This window comes from Strongylocentrotus purpuratus, unplaced genomic scaffold (genome assembly GCF_000002235.5).
Source record: "Strongylocentrotus purpuratus isolate Spur 01 unplaced genomic scaffold, Spur_5.0 spur5_contig_861, whole genome shotgun sequence".
Taxonomy (NCBI): domain Eukaryota; kingdom Metazoa; phylum Echinodermata; class Echinoidea; order Camarodonta; family Strongylocentrotidae; genus Strongylocentrotus; species Strongylocentrotus purpuratus.
In genome coordinates, this window is record NW_022145570.1 from 2,332,067 (window position 1) to 2,352,819 (window position 20,753).

Below are 20,753 nucleotides of genomic sequence, written 5' to 3' on the forward strand. Positions count from 1 at the left end.
TCAACTTTTCAATTCAATTCAAGTCATTTATTTGTTCAACCATCAAAATATATATACAATCAAAATAAGTTACATCAAGAATTTAGAAGAACACAATGTTGGTTTGGTGACCCCGGAGAAAGCAGGGCTTATAAAAAGGGGCCACCAAATTTAAATACATAACAGATCAACAATACTAATACAAAACAAATCACCATCGAACATTCATATTAACAACATTTTCTTAATCATGGGTAAGATGATAAGTGACGAATGTCTGAATCTTAAAAACACATGACGTTGCTGAGAAATTCCCGACATTTTGCATTTGAGTGTTGATATCAAAAGTAGAGAACACGACTTAAATAGTCAGGGCAGTATATTACAAACTACATTAAGGCGAGGATACGGATAATTCTCTACTCCTTTTTAATACAAAATGTCTTTAAATCATTTTTTTTTGTTACCAGCTCTTCAATGAAAAATCAACTGAAAAGAGAATTGTCAATTTCCGCATTAGATGTCTGCCGGCTTTAAAGGCTGACGAATACATCACATTTCCGCGTAAATTCATCCTTAAGGTAACATCATTGAGTAGCTACTTACCAGTACTGCAGATAGAATCGGTATACCCCGGTGGGCATGTGCAGACAAAATTGTTGATGCTATCAGTACATGTACCACTATTGAGACAAGGATTACTAGCACACTCGTCAATATCTGGAGAGAAAAATATCAAGAGAAATTTATTAAAACCATAAGCTAAATATAAGTGTAAGATCATATTATAATACCACACAGTGATGCTTTAAACATGAAATAATGGATTATTTTATCACAACTGAAAAGACTGTGACTCCTGTAGGAAATAATGTTTTGAATTACTTTCTTTGAAAAATTACTTCCTCAGTCATACTTCTATTATAACCACAAAACCTATTAACAACATTTCTCAGTATACCTAGACAAATACATTAACTCCGAATATATAGTGGATGTATAACGAGGCGAAACATGAGAACAATATTTGCATATAGATAGAATATGCACTTCCTATTTGTATTGCTTTAAACCTAAAAAGTGAGTATGATTAATGACAATAAACCATTTGACTTCAACGATTAAGAGATGCAGCAGTCAAACCATTGTTACGTCAGAGAAACAGTTTATCTAAGGTATCGGTCTTACTCTCTTCGCAGTGAACGCCTTGGTAGCCGGGAAGACAGGAGCAAATATACCGGTTGACATCATCAATACATCCACCACCATTCATACATGGTATGCTTGCACATTCATCGATATCTGGGTTGTGGAGAACCAAAACGAAAATCACAATCTCCAATCAACATAAATTATAGACAATGCATGTATATAGTTATTAAAATTGAAATATTTCATTTCTAGTTTTCTTTTGTGTAGTCCATTCCCCTAATCCCTGCCCTATAGAGAAGAAATCGATGGTTGATACGATATGAAGCTTAACAAATTTGATAATTAAACATTTAAATGACTCCGGCCCTCCCCCCCCCCCCCCCAACAAAAAAAAAGCCTGACCCAGAGCACTCCACTTTCAAATTTTGAGAAAGATGAATATAGAGAAAGTGAAGGGGATAAAGAAGGGGACATAGGTATAATATATGAGGAGAGATAGAGAGATAGACACAGAGAGAGAGAGGGAGAGAGGGGGAGGGGGGGGGGTGAGAGGAAAGGGTTGTACGGAGACAGAGACAGAGACAGATAGTGACAGCCAGACAGACAGGAAGAGGAAGGCACGCATCAATGGAAACGCATCCAGGGCTAGCTATCTATTTTTTTTTAGATTTCAGACTTTGCTTGGAATTACACAGTACTAGTTTGTAAAGTCCAAATGAAAGGACAATTTAAAGACGAAATATTAAGTTGGCATATGTTTACTTACTCATCTCACAGTTTACGCCTGTAAACCCAGGAACACAAAAACAGGCATACGCGTTGGTACCCTCGAAACACTGAGCACCATTCAGGCATGGGCCAGAAGAACATTCGAGAGTTTCTGTCAAAGGGAAAGATATTTGCAAATATATATTATACTTTGCCATCCAGCGTCATATAGGGGGAAAATTTATGTTACGAAAAATGCACAATTTCGAAATGTACAGTATCTAATGTTTCTAACTCGTTTTCCCCTAATTACATTTGTCTAAAATGCCCCACATCTCTTTCCCCTGTCTTTTCTCTCGATCGATGCTACTGATTGTTTCCCCTGTATCCCTTTCTCTCTTTTACATATAATTTATTTCCCTCCCTTCCTCCCTCTCTCTTTCTTTTATCTCCCCGATCTCTCTCCCTCTCTCTCTCTCTCTCTGTCCTCATACTTACACTAAGTCTATCTCTTTCTCATTCTCACACTTTTCTCACTTCTCCTCCCTCTCTATCTCTCTTTCTTCCCGTTTCATGATGTGGACCTACTAATACTGTGCGATCTATTTTAGACGTGGACTTATACTTGATTGGTGTAATAGAAAGCAGTTACCGTATTGACACAATAATATTGAATGATAAATAAATTAGGCACAGTCAAAATCAAAGATTCTAAGAAATAAGAGTATACAGTAGTCAGTCTTACCGGTATCACAGTCGGTCCCAGTCCACCCTGGTGCGCATGTGCACGTGTACATGTTACGACCATTGTTACAAGTGCCACCATTTTGACACGGGGCGCTCAGGCATTCATTCAAGTCTGAAAACATAGTCAATGAAAAGAAAGTTTAGTGAGAAACAAACAAATGACCGGTAATGGGCCAGGGCTCATATTCATTAAAAAAACTTACTAATCCTACTTGTCTACTATGTAACCTTTTAAATTATTTGACAAATAGCTTTAGTAATGTTTGATGAATATGGGCCTAGGAGAATAAGATGAATAAAATCTGAAGGGATACATGCAAAATGTCCCCGAATGCGATCAACACATTTTTGGGGGACATGCTAGTAGTGTAGCACTAATGTTTGGTCCAAATTTTTGACCTTTTCCTCGTCATATTTTACCATGAGGGCACCTATAAAGCAAACCTTTTGAGGGGACATTAGCATACAATAGACTGATAAACCTCAACAGCTATGCTAACCTTTATCATAATTTAGCCTTCTCTTGAATAACTAGAAAACATCTCCGGTAGTCTAAAAGAAAAATATGTCCCTTTCTGCCTCATTTATCTGTTCATGTTGATTTTTAGATGATGATTAAAAGACTGACAAAATGATTTTTTTCTGCAACAATTTTTCTCCCTCTATTTGGTTAGGTTTACCAATTAATTTCGCTAATAAACCTTTAATTACATATAATTGGGTTATGATCATTACCTTCTTCACACGTCGGTCCTGTCCATCCATTGATGCATGTACAAGTGAAGTCAAGGCGGGTTGACTGACATATTCCACCGTTGGAGCAGGGCAAAGTAAGGCACGGGTCAATGACTGGATACGAGTAGAAGGCAAACACGGGGACAAAGTCATATTTACATTCCATGCGAATTATATTTGCATACTGTCTGATGGGAATGCACACACTGTATTCCTTTGTTCTTGTTGTTGCCGTGAAACATAAGAACATATATCAACAGGAATGGCATGGGCAACTCTCTCTGAAACGAGGAGTGTGTGCGTGTTTTTGCGTGTGTACGGAGGCGGATAAGGCATCCGTGGGACATTTTTCAGTGCCGATAAATTTCCAGATCATGATGTAAAGTTGACAAATCATATGTTCTGTGTTGTCCAATTCCTTGATTTAGTAGGATAATGGTGAAATAATCTAAAATATACCATTAACATGCATTTAAATTCTGCTCCACCTGCCGTTGTTCTGAGGATTTTGTACACATCTGTTCTCTCCTTCTCTAAAATGCAGTTATGTAATGGTCATATTTAAAACGTCCATAATGAATCTTAGATTTTAGCCATCACAATTAATGTTGGCTATATCTCTGAATGAAATACCAATCGGTGAAAAAGCCTCTCATGAATTCATTCAATGTACTCTTTGTAAATAAAAAGTAAAATTATTGAGACTAAGGAAAGAAGAAGTATGACTTGACTTACTTTCTTCGCATCTGACACCCCTAAATCCTATGGGACAGAGGCAACTGAAGGAGTTATCACCATTCACACATGTACCACCATTCAAACAAGGATCGCTCGCACATTCGTTGATATCTGGAATAAAAAAAAAAAATGATGCGAAAATAGACACATATTAATTTATAGGGATAATCATAACATGTAGTTATTTTTCAAAAGGAACAATCGTTCTGTGAATAGGGACTCTGGTTTTTCAATATCACCAATCTTCCCTCCAGTGATCTCGAGGCAGCAGGTAGTAATAGTGATTGTGTGAAGAATCACGTGGCTCGAGAAAGTCTACAGGAGTGGATGGAAGCTTGCCTACTAGATTTTAAGTTTGGTAGAAGCCTAAACTACAGGTAATAATGAACAGCACGTACAACACGGACTACGAACAAATCAACCAGCACAACATGAGAATAGCTAAGTAATTATTCTGTCAATTTATCCACCGTTTTCCTAGGCAAGTGACTGATTGTCCAATCATCGAAAGGAAAACTAATCATGCTTATTACCCGGTCACTCAACCGGGACCGACAATATAAAGAAGAAGCAATTACATTACTCCAAATCGGTCGGTTAGGAAATCGTTGTGAAGTCGGTTCGGAGGTGTGATTGTGGGTTTACATTATTAATCGTAATATCAACCAAATTGGAATGTAACATGCATATAACAATCGCTCCGACAACGAAGTGATGGTACAAATCAAAAAGAAGTGGAGGGGGAGAGTGTCATCTTGGCACGAAATAAGTAGCACCACGTAAGAGGGAAATACTTGATGATGATGATGGTGATGATGATAATGAGCATTACGAAGAAGATGATGATGATGAGGAGGATGTCGAACATGTGTATGAGTTTTAATGTAGACAGGTTAAGTGGAGTAAATTGCATTTTCTTTCTTTTTAATAATGCATAATGTACTAACCAACGCAGGTAAAGCTAAATTCCAAATCGATGCAGGCTTGCCCCGGGTTGCATGGGTCACCAATACACTCATCCCCGTCTGTAAACAAACAAACAAACACACGTTACAAACAAGTGAATAAACAAATGAAGATCACAACAAATTACATTTCTGTAAACAAAAGTTTAGACATTATACAATCATTAAAATGGTTAAATGTTAATAATTGAAACAATTATACTAATTACGCTTAACATTCGTGGTATTCGGAACTAATCATATTTTATAGATTAATCTCTACATATTGCAAAACACAGACCTTAATAATAATAATAATAATAATAATAATAACGTTTTATTTACCCAGGGTAGCCACTTCAGTTATGAAACTGCTCTTCCAGCGGGCCCTGCATAACATAATTTGTTATTACTATCCTTCTCCAATATAATATGCTGAACGCCTAGCTAGAAGGCAGAAGGTCCCATTGTTATAAGTATTTGGTATGACTCGGCCGGGGTTCGAACCCATGACCTGCCGTTCATGAGGCGGGCGCTCTAACCATGCCCGGTGATACCTTAATGATGGCAAAAATAGCGAAATACACTAAAATAACCTCTGAAAATTGATCTGATGATTAAAAGTAAATTTGGAAAGATGACGGGAAGGGGACTTTACCAAAGAGCCAGGAAAAACTAAAGCCACTCCTCTCAATATTCCTGTCTGTGAAGAAGTTCACCCAGATGATGTCGGAGGTGAAATTTAGATCGGGCGGCGAGTCGATCCGGTCATTGCTGAATAGAACACTGAGAGAAGGGTCGATGTCGATGTTAATCAAAGGCCCTGGTGCGATCAGGAGCTCATCCTTGTTTGCCTCGATGTCCAAGTGCCCGTTGAAAGCGATTCGAACCTGGGCAGTTTGAAGAGTAAAGATGGTTTTAGATCTGAACCACGGATTAAATCCGCACTATGGGCGGCCAGAAGGGGTAACATTAAGATCAAGACTTGTTCTGACAATGATCAAAACAATGGTCTTAACCAGAAGGGGTAACATTAAGATCAAGACTTGTTCTGACAATGATCAAAACAATGGTCTCAACCCTTTCCTGGCTGCCCTTTTTTTAACCAATAAATATGTTAGTTTTAGCCCTTTTACTTAGATGTGCCCTGTCCTTTTTTTTCACAGACACCTAGATTGACCCCTGCACTGGATTTCAAGCCAGTACAACTTATATTTACCCTATCCATGAGTAGTCGATGGAAAGTATTCTAAGGAAGTGCATTTTGCTTGCTTGTATTTGCTTGCTTGTACCAATAACCGCGTGGCATAGGTGAAGTAGCAATAAGAATTGCCTTTTGTATTCCTAGAAAATAGTACCCTCTTCGATGCAATACATGTTAGATGGTTGTCATTCGTAGGGCTATGACGTATTGTTTGGGGTTTTTTGTAAGGGGGAGGGGGAGGGGGGAGGGGGGAAGGGGAGGGGGAGGTGGGGCACCTGTTTATTGAGCTCTGATCAATTGAGAAACCTTTAATATTTTGAGTACTCTATTCTTCAACTCAAGCTGCATTTATCACAAACAAATTTCGAAATACTGGAATGGGTTTGTTTAAACCAAGAAAGTACGACATCTGATTTGAAATTTTTCAAATATAGCGTGTATGATAAATTGCAAAGCTATATATAATGAGAACAAACCATGCAGTACTTACCTTCTTCCCTCCAGGATAACCAATAAGATGATTGCATTCCGTGCTGGACAAGTACAAACCCGGATAATTTGGGGATGTCAATGTTCCTGATTTCGTATAAAAGTGCTGTGAGCATCCATCGCCATTCCCTGTTAATGAGAGCAAGCAAAACATACATGTGATTCATCTAATACTATTATAAATAAGGAGAAGAAGAAGAAGAAGGAAGAAGAAGAAGAAGAAGAAGAAGAAGAACGAAGGAAGGAAGGAGAAGAAGAAAACGAAGAAAAAGATGGAAAAGTACTAACACTATTGTCATCATTATCATTATTATTACATGTATTAACGATGATAACACGCATTTCCATACGAATGTTCAAATGCGCTTTCTTTCGGAAAGTATTATCATTCAAGATATTTTACGCCGGTGAATTTCTTTGTAACTTAAGGGACACTGATTTATCGATTGTTTTAGATTGTGTAATAATGCCCCCCCCCCCTTTTTCTTGTTGTTGCAGTCTTAGGCATAATTATTATGTCATGGCATGAGCGAGAATATTCGATCATATGGACATGAAATTATATCGTGTTCCCTCTGTAGTTCAAACGCTGGGAACCCCTCCCTCCTTCCCTCCCTCCCAGAGGAGACGCCCCTGTGTGTATTCTTACCTAATCTTTCCTGGCAAAATTCACCATGGAACACATCGTTAGGCCCGTATGTACACTGGCAGAATGCTGATCCGTCGTCATTCTCAACGCAGAGGGCTCCATTCAAGCAAGGATTCGGGCTACACCCTGCATTGAAAGAAAACGGAAGAAAACAATTAATTGACGTCATTCAAAAGTATTTGGAAACGAAAATGTCGATATTACAAAGGAGAGATGTGCTACACAACCTCATATAGTTAAAGATAACATAAAAAACGGGCAAATATTTTAGACATTTAATCAAACTTTGCCCTTTCGGCAATACCACCAGAACTCGCTAATTAGCATTTTATGTAATTCGCCAGCGCATCATTGCATTATTCTATTTTCGCGCTACCAGGGTTCATTCCATAAGCTCGCTCAGCTCACATTGAAAGAGCACCCGTGTGTTAATCCTGGAAGCTAATATTGGTTATCCTTGAGTAAAGCCTGCCGGTGAGACTTTCATTGTAGGGTATACAATGCAAAGATCAGGGGTGAAAGGGAGTAGCTTTACAGATCTAAAAACAAATCCGTGTGCTAAGATGTAACAACAAATTGTATTCGTGTGATGCTGCGTGTGGTGTTTTATGCATGGTGTATTAACAGAGATGTTCAATTTATACTCAGATGGAGACATGTTTATACAAAACGAAAAGATTAATACACATATCATTATGGTGACTAGTTGTTCTGTACAAAGACATAAATGGCAGTTTAAAACAAACTTACTGTAACTGATAAGTGATAACTACTATACGTCGTTAAATGACACTAAAATGGTCTCTGAATTATACATTGTTGTCAATTATTTGTTTTCAAGCTAATGTCTCATTTGCATTTTTTCAAGTTTCGGTACTCAACGGTTTGTAATGAAGACTTTGAATTTGTCATTTTCTCTTTTATGTATGCAAAATATTTGACGTAAAATACATCCTAAAAATGAACCAGTTTCGTCATGTCACTCTTTCATTGTTGCATTAAGTCACTGGTTCATATTTTTGATTTTTACTACAAATGGTTTTAGATAAGTCCGTAGCGCCTGGAACCCGTGACAGATTATTATTATTATTTTTGAGGGGGGATTGCGTCTTGTACCAACCCTAATGCCTTAATAAATGTGTTATATCTCTCCGTCATGGATTTGTAAGAAAGAAAGAAATTTCATTACAAATAATTGTGATTACTATTATTATTCTCTTCAATTTGTGAAACATTAGCTCATGGTACTCCTGCATCTTCACGAACTTGTGTTACCAGTATTGGTATTGTTGAAAGGTTTACAATACAGGCATACTAAAAAAAAACACAACTGAAGAAATATACTTGTACATGCTGATTTAAATCGCAAAGGAAAACTTCTGTTTATTATGCGCTCAATAAATCTATCTTTATTATTATTATTATTATAGGTTGAAGTAGAAATTCTCTCAATCACCCTTCTCAACGGCACACAAAAGTAGAATTTAAACAAAATATATAGAACCATACTTATCAGAGGCCTTTCCACATTGCCTTCATTACTTATGTTATTTAACCTGTATTAGGCATGGTCGTGGTTTTGTAATGGCTTGAAACGAACTCATGAATATTCATGAATCATTCGAACGAGTAGTATCCGCTTCTTAACACGGGAGCATGGATCTATCAATCAATAAATTCGCCATATGCAGCGAAGCATGGATTCAGTATCTAAATCGCCTAAGACGGCGAAACGTATTAAAGCTTATCTGCCATAGTTTACAGGAGGGATTAGAGTGCCCTGCAAGGTCACTGGACAGGTGGTTATCTCATCAACTCAGCTCTCAGTTAACATAAGAAAAAAAGGATCATGGGGGACCAATGGTCACCGATTAGGCATAGTTTGTTATATAGAGGGCGCAAGTAGCTACAAGTAGTGCATTGGGCCTTTAAATGTGATGTAAAATCGTTAACCTTTATGTTATAGAAATGGTCCTCGGGTCAAGATGGCCGTGATTGTTATTAGGGACTTTTAGATTTGCGTGGACTAATACGTGTGACGTCCATTCAAGGCAGTGTTTTAAAAGGACGTCGAGCGTAGCATAGACCTATTGTCTTCGTGCGAATCTAAAAGTCCCTATTGAAGCCCAATGTTTCACTGGGATAGAGCAGGGTTATTTACAAGGGTTGGTTCACAACTCTTGAGCAAATCATTAAAGGGATCGTTTAACAATGTTATATCTGAGATACACGGCCCTACGTGCTATCAGTGCCTGTGATATGGTGTAATATTGAAGGCCCAAAAAAATCGCGCTTCAAAATGATCAAGAAGTGCCTCAACAAAGTAAAAATCTTTGAGTGACCGGTTTTACTATACTCGTTTTCCACAATAGACTGTAGTGTTATGAAAACCGTCAGGCGAACGGTTTTCAAAATTTGTAATTCCAATCATAAATATCTTGATAATCAGACAGGCAATCGGCTTGTAAAAGTCATGGGGTTCCTGACTAACCTAAAGGTTTATAATTATCATTGCATCATGAGCTAAATCCAGAATTTGTTTCAGAATCTGACACAAAGTTACCGGATCCCTTTAACAACAACAAAAACCAACAAACGAATAACATCAGCAAAAACAATAAATGATGACGTCAACAATAACGCATATTTAAATCCCTCGACTACAAATCAAATTCATGTACGTTTATTTCGATAAATTGAATTCGTTGACTCTGAAAAAAAATGTAAAGTTCATTGTTGCCAGACGTACCCTTTTGACAAATTTTTAACCATTGAAATGTTTACTTTGTCCCCCTTTTGCTAAAGAAAACTGAATAATGGCGTGTGTGTTATTCATTTGAACCTAGAGACATGGCAGTTACAATTCCAACTTCACATAATGGCGAACAGAAAATATGATCATGTTTCTAATAGGAGAAGGGGGAGGGAGGGGGGGGGGGTAAATTTATTTGTTTTCTGTATTGCAAATGGGCCTATTCCATTAAACGTCACAATCAACCTGATCAAAATATTCCAAAAGATACTTGATATTCATTTAATCAGAATTGTACATTTATGACTCAGGGTAAACGACAATCATTAGCTATATCCAGTACTTGACAAATAATGAATGAGCATAAGTTAAGCAATACCAAACTTGTTAGTTTGAATGGTTGATTATCCACATACGAACGGGTGTATAGTGTAAAATTCAGTGTAAAAAATTATAGAATTATTTCAACAGATTCATCAAATCCCCCCTCCCCCTGAAAGGAACTGTACCTTGGACTAATTACACAAGGTGCATCAACAACTGAGGGTCGAAATCTGTTAAATCTTATCAGTCATATCGAGATTTTGTCAAACTGTACATGTACACTGTTTTCGACATCATGAATCACGATGATGAGAATACTAACTCATAATCGTTTATTGTTCCCAGACTCACCCTTTTGACAAGTTTTTCAACATTGAAATGTTTACTTTGTCACCCTTCATTTTAATAAAGAAAACTAAATAATGGCGTGTGTGTTACTCATTGAAACCAAGAGACATGGCAGATACAATTCCAACTTCCCATAATGGCGAAAAATAATGAGCACGAGTCAAGCAAAACCAAACTTGTTGATTGTTGAATTGTTGATTATGTACATATGAACGACATCACGATGAAGAGAATACTAGCTCATAATCGTTTACATTTACTAGGATTCTACTTTCAATCTGAATTGAACCAAGAGGAGCGACTTAAAATTACGCATATTTGCTAACTTTATTTGTTATTTAGTTGATATGTCCTCGCTTATTTCATGGATGATCAGTTACCATATTATATGTAACATGTGTACCCGACAGTTTCACTGAACGAATCAATCATTCTCATTTGTAAGAATGCTTTGCCTTTTTCATCCATATTTTTCTTCCCCGAATAGATTTTCGTCATAAACTCCCTGACGACGGGGGTATATTGTGAAAACCGGAAAACTGGAACACATAACAACTTTATTGTTGTACATGTAATTGACATTTATTTTGAATGAGTGGATTCGTACGTCACATTTGATTTCATTTCGGTGGTGATGACCGAAAGCATAATAAACCACGTCTTATTCCGAGACCCAACCCTTCTGTTTGTAAGACACTATCATACATATGAAGATATCATAATTTCCTGATATCATGATTTGTGATATTATGATTTCATTCTCACTGCGGTATTATAAATGATGTTATCATGATTATAGGAGCAGTGTCACTCTGTTAAGGTCGTAAATATGAACCAAACATGTCAAACATAACGAAACAAATGGAGAAGTATTAAGCTGAGGAATACATCACTTTACTTTAAAGCCCGTCTGCACTAATTTGACCAGGGGGGAGTAGACCTACCTGCAAGGTTACTGACAAGCGGTTATCACATCAAATCAGCTCTCAATTAACATAAGAAAAAGAAAATCGTTGGGGACCAACAGGCACCGATTAGGCATTGTTTGCTATATAGAGGGCGCAAGTACTGTAGCTATAAGTAGTGCAGTTGGGATTTAAGTCCTAGACAGGACTCCTCTCTTTGTAGTTGCTAGTGGTTGCTTCACAATGTAAGTGAGGTAAAGCAGAGTTCTATTAGATGATGTTTTAGGTAAATAATAGTAATTTTGTCTTCACTGGGGAGTCTCATCAGCTTCAATGATTTTCCTCCTGAAGGCCCTGCAATTATGATTACCCAAGCGATTACCAGGTATCCATTTCCACCTGGGTGCAGAGTGGAAGATGTGGAGTAATGTCTTTCCAAAATCTTTAACGAATCTGTAACCCTTGGAGGGAGCCAAGTAAATGAAAGACTATACCTCGACACCTCCTCACCTCCAGGTTTGGAACTTTTTTCTTCAGTTTTTTTTTAAATACAGAAAAGCTAGCCATTGTTGATTTGTTTTATCACGGCAACACTTATTTCAAAATAAGAACACATAACTTCAGGGTGCACCATTTAAGCCGCAGCGGATGGGATTATGTTCCACCCCTCCGGAAAAAAGGGGCAATCTAATGACTTCTTTCCATGATCTTTGACTAATGACGGAATTGGACGTTATTCATGATTCTTTCACCCCATATCATGTATGGAAAGGTGTTGTTATAAGTACAATGTTGTACTTTCTGCAACGATACAGCAATAGCTACAAAATAGTTGTTGTTGTTGTTGTTGTTGCCACTGCCGTTATTGTTGTTGTTGCTGGCGGTGGTGGTGGCGGTGGTAGTGGTGGTGTTTCCATAGTTGCTGTTGTTGTTACGTTCATTTTACAGGCGGATCTCATTTATTTCTGAATTTATACGCAAAGATCCCTTAATCTGTTAACCATTCAACCCCCCTCTCTTCTCTCTCTCTCTCTCTCTCTCTCTCTCTCTCTCTCTCTCTGTCTGTCTGTCTGTTCGTGGTTTCGTTTGGTTTGTGTTATTATTCTGGAGAATCTGATTAAAGCTTTATGAATGACGTGTAGCAATGCTACAATAACATCTATCATAAAACAGCGATTGTACTGCGCATGTGCTTTTCTTTACACCATTTCAAAAAAAAATATACTGTTCTATCAGGTGCATCTTGTGTGATATCAGAAGTATGCATGCAACGACCAAATTACATAATTTATCATGCATTACAAGCCCATAGCGAGGCACGCATGAAACCAGCATAATAATGCTTATATATGACCCCCAAACCACTTACAATCGAACGTCGCATGTGTGGTTTCTATGGTAACGGGATGCTATCATGGTACCTGCCTCACCGCATCCTTTCAAACTCGGTACTCCCTGAGTAATAGGGCCATTGTTATTCACGTCGTGGGGTAGTGTTATTGGTGAATTATTGTTATTGATATGGGGAGTGGAACGGATGATACACGCAATGGATTGCTTCAGTTTTATTTATTCATTATTAGTAACTTTGATATAGATTGATAACAAAACGAGCACGCTACTTAATATGTCTCCGTCATGTTTCTAGCGATTAATATATATTTCTTTTTAAAATCAAACTATGTATTTATCTTATATAGAAAAATGAGAAAACGACGATGAAAAAAATGGTGTCGTGGAAAGTAATATACTTCGTTTCAGCAGTTTTTTTTTGCCTGGATCTTCATTATAAGCATCGTGAATTTCATTTTGCTACTGCTAATTATTAATTTTTAAATTTACCGTCAACATAGAGCAAGAAATTAATAGAGTTACATGTATATACACCATCCAACATGTTTATTGCTACCATTTTTAACACATTCACGCAAGTGAATTAAGTAATTACTAAACATTTTGGTTCCCTGCAGTGCGCTGTGTGAGGTTTCAGCCTAATGCGAACATATGGAATTATACAATGAGCTTATTTTAGATTTAAGATACCTATCTCCTGACTCAAAAAAATAATAAGCATATTCCGCGCGCCACACGCGCACAAAGGAATGAAAATCAACTGAAATTAATGTGTTCTGATAGGTGCAGTTAAAGCTAATTCCAGATAATTCATGTTTTTATTCCCTTTTCACGAATTTAATTTGCCATAATCTTCCCATTCTCTCTTATCCGACACCGTGTATAATGTTTCTCTACTTCTTACATATTCATTATCCTTTTTAATGCGTATGCACATTGTGCTCTAGAATATCCTGTTTTCTGCGTTGTATTCGATATGATGTGTTGGAGCAAATAAAAAGTACTTGATTCTGGGGTAAAATATCGACTTGTTTTGAATCACCTTTAGTTTTATTATGATTTGATGTGTTACACGGGATAATAAAGGTTTTAATTCAATTTTAACCCCCCCCCCTAACTAACAATAATCTATAAATATATCGGTAATAATGCAAATTGAATAAAACAATTGAAGAGTATTTCCCAAAATCATGGTGGAAAACGAACTGACTTATTAAGAGTAGAACAATTAGGAGCGAACCAAACCTAAAGTTAAGGCTCAAAGGGATAAAAAAAAAAAAACTCCTAAGGTATATCATGATCATAATCTTCATCTCTTTGTTGTGATTATTACATTGCCATTAGGACATCACCATCGTTTATATCGTAGTATTTTATATCTGAGTATTCATTATTGTATAGATGATCAATAGGTTTCTGTTTATTGTTATTCATTCATTTCTTAGGCTTAGTCGTTTGTAATATCATTGGAGTTGTAATAACATTGATGGCATTATAGGATCTATTGAAGGCATGTTATTATATGCAACGAACATCGAAATAAGGGCTTCAAATTGATTGTGACCAAATCAATAGTAGAAAAAACACATCTTTCCTATTGAATACAATTAAGGCTATTACTGTATAAACTAAGCAGATGAGTGATGTACATGTAGCTTGCGTCACAGTCAGGTTTTAAAAGCCGGATGAATCGTCAGTCAATATAATAAGTTACCCATTTGAATACCACATTATCTGAAAAACCTTGATAAATGTAATAAAACCATTGAATTATTCAAAGAGCCGACAAACTTATACACCATCCCATCATACTATAGCCAATTTCCCGAATGGTATTTATATGATGCAACTACAAAACAATCGACATTCGATTGTTCCATGATCAAACTTGGGAATCAATAGTCATTTTGCCTTGACGTATTCATTTCTGACCCCGATATTGGTCTTAGATGGGCAGGTAATTAAACCGCAAGCGCAGCGTCTTTTCTCTCATCTATTTGCATATTGATTCAGACTGGTGCATTGCATTGTGATGATTATTTAAAACGTCGATGGTGATGAACAACGCCACCAATACGTTCGCTGTTATAATTTATGACTAATGCACTTGTACTCAACGGGTTTATGAATGGTAGCGATGGTGATGGTTTAAATGTAATTCTTAGAAATGAAGGGAAAAGTGTTTCTTATATATCATCACTGTAGAGAATTCTAAATCGAATTTCAAAACAAAAATGAAATGCAAATGTATCTAAGATTCTGAGAAAGCATATGATTAATCATAGCACCACACCCATTTGTAGGTTTATAAAATCTTTATATCCAACTAAAATATAATAATACCAAAATAAACACACTCAATAATCAACATAATTAAAATGATAACTTCAAGTTTTCGATCCCACATCCAAAGTATACTGTACTGAAAACATCGAGAAAAAAATATGTACCAAAACATGAACACAATTCATGTAAGAATTGCACAAATTACGTACATGTATATGAAGAGTGCGGTATTAATCTTAGCTAACCATTAGTAGTTAAAAGAATATTAGATTATCACTCAATATGAAGAATATATCACTCTATCATATTCAGAACATTTCCTATCAGTTGGATCAATCAGTCAGTTAAAAACATTCAACATAAATGATAACAACTCGAATCATTGTTAACAATACGTTATGAAATGTGATGTAATGGAAAGCCATTGAAATAACAAGTATCCAACTTACCTTGTCCGAATACTATTCCACATGACACCATCCAAAGCAACACTCGTAAAGATAAATTGTTCCAACTACTCTCCATTGTAACTGTTCTGCTATTCTTGATATAGGAATGTTTTCAAAACCATCCGAACCGGCGTCAGTGTCTCAAAACCCTCAGGAAAAGCGATTTCTATTCCGCTACGTGAATCTCCTTGATTACACCACCGGTTTCATCGACGAGCACTTTCACTTTCACCCAAATCGGTGATTGTAGATGGCGGCTATGTCGTAATCATTGCCGTCGTCGATGAGAACAGTGGAGAAAGTTAAATTTAACCTCTTTCTGGTTGAAGTATTAACAAACGTTACACTGTTACGCACACAACGTATGATATATCTTGCAGTTATCCACCATTATGTAAGACGCTATTTGAAAGTTGAGTTCGTAGCTTGTCAGTGTGTTGTAGCGATGTACAGCACGTTTCGGTTTAGTCTGCAATAATAACGTCCTCGAAGCAATTGTTCACTGCGAGCCATTCAAGCTTACTGAAGCGATGGAAGCCCAACAAACCATCCCAAAGCTCGGTTGCAAATGGAAAGTAAAAGCTCCCTGGTAAAAATAATATTCATTGCGTATTATGACGTAAGACGTTTTCATTTCAAATTGAACTCTTACTCTTTTGTTTTATATTATAGAGATTAATTTTTTTCAAACGATTTTGTCTTTGTCTGAGATTTCTACCACTTTTTATTTTTTCTGTTGCTTTCGTTTTGTCGTCATTATAACATTCGCCCTTTCTGCAGGTGGGTGAATTTCTAACGTAGGTAAATGATAACAAATATACGGCATCCACTTCATTGCTTTCAATTTTTGTTTCCGCACAATACTTATCCCGCCTTCTCCCCGAATTTATCTTTCTTCATATCTTTCATTTTCCCTTAAAATTTAAATATGGCTCTCCGACACTCATGAAACTTAAATTTCACACCCCCTTCAAAAGAATAACAAAAATTAGCCTCCCCCTCTCTCTCCCTCTCCCTCTCTATCTCTCTCTCTCTCTATCTATCTCTCTATCTCCTTCTCTCTCTCTCTCTCTCTCTCTCTCTCTCTCTCTATATATATATATATATATATATATATATATATATATATATATATCTCTCTCTCTGTCCGAATCTCCCCAAGTCTCCCCAAGTCTCCCCAAGTCTCTGGAGTTTTTGAATGTATTTATCTATCGATCTCCGTCTCAATCTGTCATCGCCCCTTTAACTTTCTCTCTCTCTCTCTCTCCCTTTCTCTGGTATTATCTTTTATATTTTAAAGTATTTTTGTTAACGGTTATAAACACCGTACAATATTTGATTCCTCACACGCTCTTCGCTAATCCAAAGTGATCAATGCCCGCACCTCGTTGCATAAAAGAAATAGATTTCCTATTTTATTGATGTGCGCCGCTGATGAATCGGCTGAGCAAAAGGACTCCACCCATGAAGCCTGACGGTCCGATGGCGGTTCGGTCGCAGTTCAGCGCACAATACCAATGGACATACTTGCTTTATCCATTCATATTGTAATGAGCTCGGGGAGCGGATTGTTGTTCACAATAGGAAAGAAGGGTGTGTTAAGTTGCGAACAAGAATGCTGGAAGTTCGAGCCGAAGAGGTAATTGTTATGCGTCGGATTAGTAGGGCTGAGATCATCAGATAACAGCAAACACTAGCAGGCCTAAACGCAATACAGAATCGATAATTACATCATTGTTGTTTTCGTGTAAAAAGTAAAATAAGATAATGCTGATTTTATAAATCTTTGTTCGAATATGAGTTGGTCCTTTTCATCGCCTACAAACTGATTCTGATTGGACCCAGGTTCGAAACTGAGTCACGTCTTTCGGATGGTGACCTTAAAGGTCGGTTAATAATCGAATAATGAATGGAAGGCCAGATTGATAATACCTAGTGGTAACTATACATATACTACAAAGTCTCAGTGGACATACTCTATGGCTATTCAAACTGCCTCTTTTCTATTTCACGATCAAACATTTGGAATGAAGGGTACAATGCGTGTGATGTCATTCAGCGTAATAGACCAGTTCACGGTTAGCACATCACTGCAATGACCCCGAATATCCACAGATCTTCAAAACATGAAGACGTCCCACTTTGTACATTTTGAAATAATCACTCCTACAGCGATATATAGATAACCTTTGTTTCCCCTTTTCAAAGAATACTTCCACCTGTGTATCATGGAGTTCATTGATTGTGCATGAATGAATAATGATCACATAACTTTCATGAGCACGCATCCAGTATAACGTCTCAGTGTATTTCAAAATTTGTTCTGCAATGACCTTTATCTGCTCATGCTCAGACTGCAACCGTGAACTGGCTTATTCATAAGACAGAATCGATACCCCCTCCTGACGTGCATGCTTACGAAAGAATACTGCGTACAGAATGATTTCAATGGATTCGAGCGCGCATGAAATTAGCAAGGTCAGTGTACCTTTTCATGTTTTGATTCAGATATAATCTGCATCTACTATCATTATTTGTTATCTCTGGCTTCTTTCTTGTTTATTATTATCACCAAATCTCTCTATATACTTGTGATTATGTATTCATAATAGCTTTTCTTTTTAAAGAGTCTCAGTTTTCAATCTGATGAATACCCCTCCTCTCCTCCCGCTTCTCTGTTTATCTGTCTATTTACTTGCCTATCTCTCTCTCTCTCTCACTGGTACTTTCTCTATCTCTCAGCCTGTTTTTCGGTGAATAGGATTGAAATAAAAACTCATGACCCCATTTATCGCCTCACCCCTTTCCCCGTAACCGTCTATACTAGTTCTATAAAGGGACACTATAAAGGGACACTACTCTATACCCCCTCCACCTTTTCTGCAGTGCGCGTTTCTTTAAGAGTACCGTAGTGTGACGTCATACTGGCCAATTTACCAAGTTCCAAACAATTTTGTGCTAGACAATGGCGTGGGGATCACGCCAGTGATAGACACTGACTTTGCCCTGCTCCAGCCCATTGCCTAAATGATTTCGCGGTGAACCTCATGCGCAGGCTTTACTGTTTGGAACAAATAGCCTGAACAACGAGCGAATATGACGAAAATGCAAGTACCTCTTTGTTCTATTTGACCAAACCGAAATAAAAACATTTGAACAAGTCATGGTATCTTAAAATCCATAGAAATTTGTTTTATTTAAAGTAGATTTGTAGCTTTGAAACATTTACATCGTTTAGCATAATTTAGAAGACACTTTAAAATTAAGCTGTCTGTATATATTGAAATGATATTCAAGATTTGTAACGTACACCTTAGTATTTATAAAGAAGACTGATTAGAATGCACGTTTTTCAAAAACATATATTTAATATACATGAACGAAAGACTTCAAATTATTTTCACTTTATTTCTTACTTCAATTTTGCCAGCCAAATTATACACAAGGCATAGCCAACTTTGCAGAATATATTGAAAGACATTTCATATTTCAGTTTTAACAAAGACAAGATGAAATTGTTCAGCAACCTCTCAATCTAATTTTCGAATTAATCTAAATGATTCTATTTACCCACCAATAATTTTTTTAAGAAGAAGATAAAAAAATTCATTAACAAATCAATTTTAGTTCCCATATTACGGTTTTAGGTTAGCCATCATTATTTGATGTGCAATAGAGTATGTATCATATTAAATTTTTCACATTATTCAGTGAAAGTCCATTTTATTTACAAACGTACAGATTTAATTAAGCGAAGTGATAAAAATGCAGTGATTTCTCATTTGAGAAAGAGAAAACAGAAAAAGAAGAATTTGAATTCATCATAAAAACGAGAGATGCACATAATTGCCATTTTTTCCAGTTTCGTCGCAAATCAATATCCTGACTAACTATCCCCATACCATACTACGCAAAAAATATGATGAAAGCTTTTTCATCATAGGACAACTTAGACATAATGAAGCTATACATGAATTAAAATGCTGATTAATCTGATGGAAGAAAACAAATTATGCCGCACGGCATTTTGCATGGTGGTACTCATTTAAAAGAATAATTCCGCAGATAGGATTTAACTCTAATATTCCAAGTAGTATCTTCATTCTTATCTGACACGATCTGTTGTAGTACTTGCCATAATGAAACTATCAAGGAAGTAAATTCAAATAAGAGGATTTTTATTAGGCTGTAGCAACAAGTACATCATTACATTATTATTACTACTGAATAAAGCATGGTGTTAATGCTTAAATGAAAGTTCAAATTTCATCAAACAAATTAACAAATTGTACAATGTTTTAGGGGCATAAATCTACTTTCAGTTATGTATAAATGTTCTTATATCCTAATACACTTGCTTCTGAAATTAAGAATGTAAATGCGGTGTTATTTAAGTTCACGTTAAGCTTGTTATATATAAAATTAGACAAATAAGAAAGAAATATCATCAAAGTATCAAGGCTACTCAGCACTTAAAACAAATGTGCAAATGACAAACCCACCCTCCGTGCAGAATTTCTTTAACGTTGTGACTAAAAAATAGCACCCTATTATACTCTGCCATCAAAAAAATAATCTCAAATACAATGTGAACACAGTATCAAAAACACAGAGTGAAGTATGAACAAACTCCCACACATGGTGCAAGTAAAATAGCGTACTGTAAACACATTGTCACACAAAATTAACACACAACCAAACCTAATGTGACAACAAAGCGTCACACACGATATGTTCACATATATGATTTGGAACACCTCATGATGTTGACATTGCGAATACACCCTTCCCAAAGCGTGAACAAGTTTATGACCAAGAAAATTAGAGTGTTAACACATATAGGCCTGGTGTTCACACTATGAACAAATTGGAGCAGGTGACAAATGTGAGAATTCTGTTTTCACACATGTTCACACTGTATTCAGACTGTTTTCGTTGTATTTTAAACTGATGATCAAATCAAGACCAAAATCCACTAATTTATGGAGCAC

The 20,753-nt window shown here is 36.6% G+C and overlaps 1 protein-coding gene across 1 annotated transcript in view; it reads right to left on the reverse strand.

Annotated features, from left to right (window-relative positions):
- The window catches only part of LOC115929615 (neurogenic locus notch homolog protein 2-like), a 49,459-nt gene extending 33,209 nt beyond the window's left edge, over positions 1–16,250 (reverse strand). Inside the window, exons 1-11 of the mRNA XM_030999173.1 lie at positions 15,763–16,250; positions 7,346–7,471; positions 6,698–6,825; positions 5,662–5,893; positions 5,007–5,084; positions 4,057–4,170; positions 3,322–3,435; positions 2,585–2,698; positions 1,898–2,011; positions 1,168–1,281; positions 586–699 (exon numbers count right to left, since the gene is read on the reverse strand). Coding sequence (XP_030855033.1) covers positions 586–699; positions 1,168–1,281; positions 1,898–2,011; positions 2,585–2,698; positions 3,322–3,435; positions 4,057–4,170; positions 5,007–5,084; positions 5,662–5,893; positions 6,698–6,825; positions 7,346–7,471; positions 15,763–15,838 — 1,324 coding nt within the window. The 5' untranslated portion in view covers positions 15,839–16,250. The remainder of the gene's footprint in view (positions 1–585; positions 700–1,167; positions 1,282–1,897; positions 2,012–2,584; positions 2,699–3,321; positions 3,436–4,056; positions 4,171–5,006; positions 5,085–5,661; positions 5,894–6,697; positions 6,826–7,345; positions 7,472–15,762) is intronic.
- Positions 16,251–20,753: the final 4,503 nt, after the last annotated feature.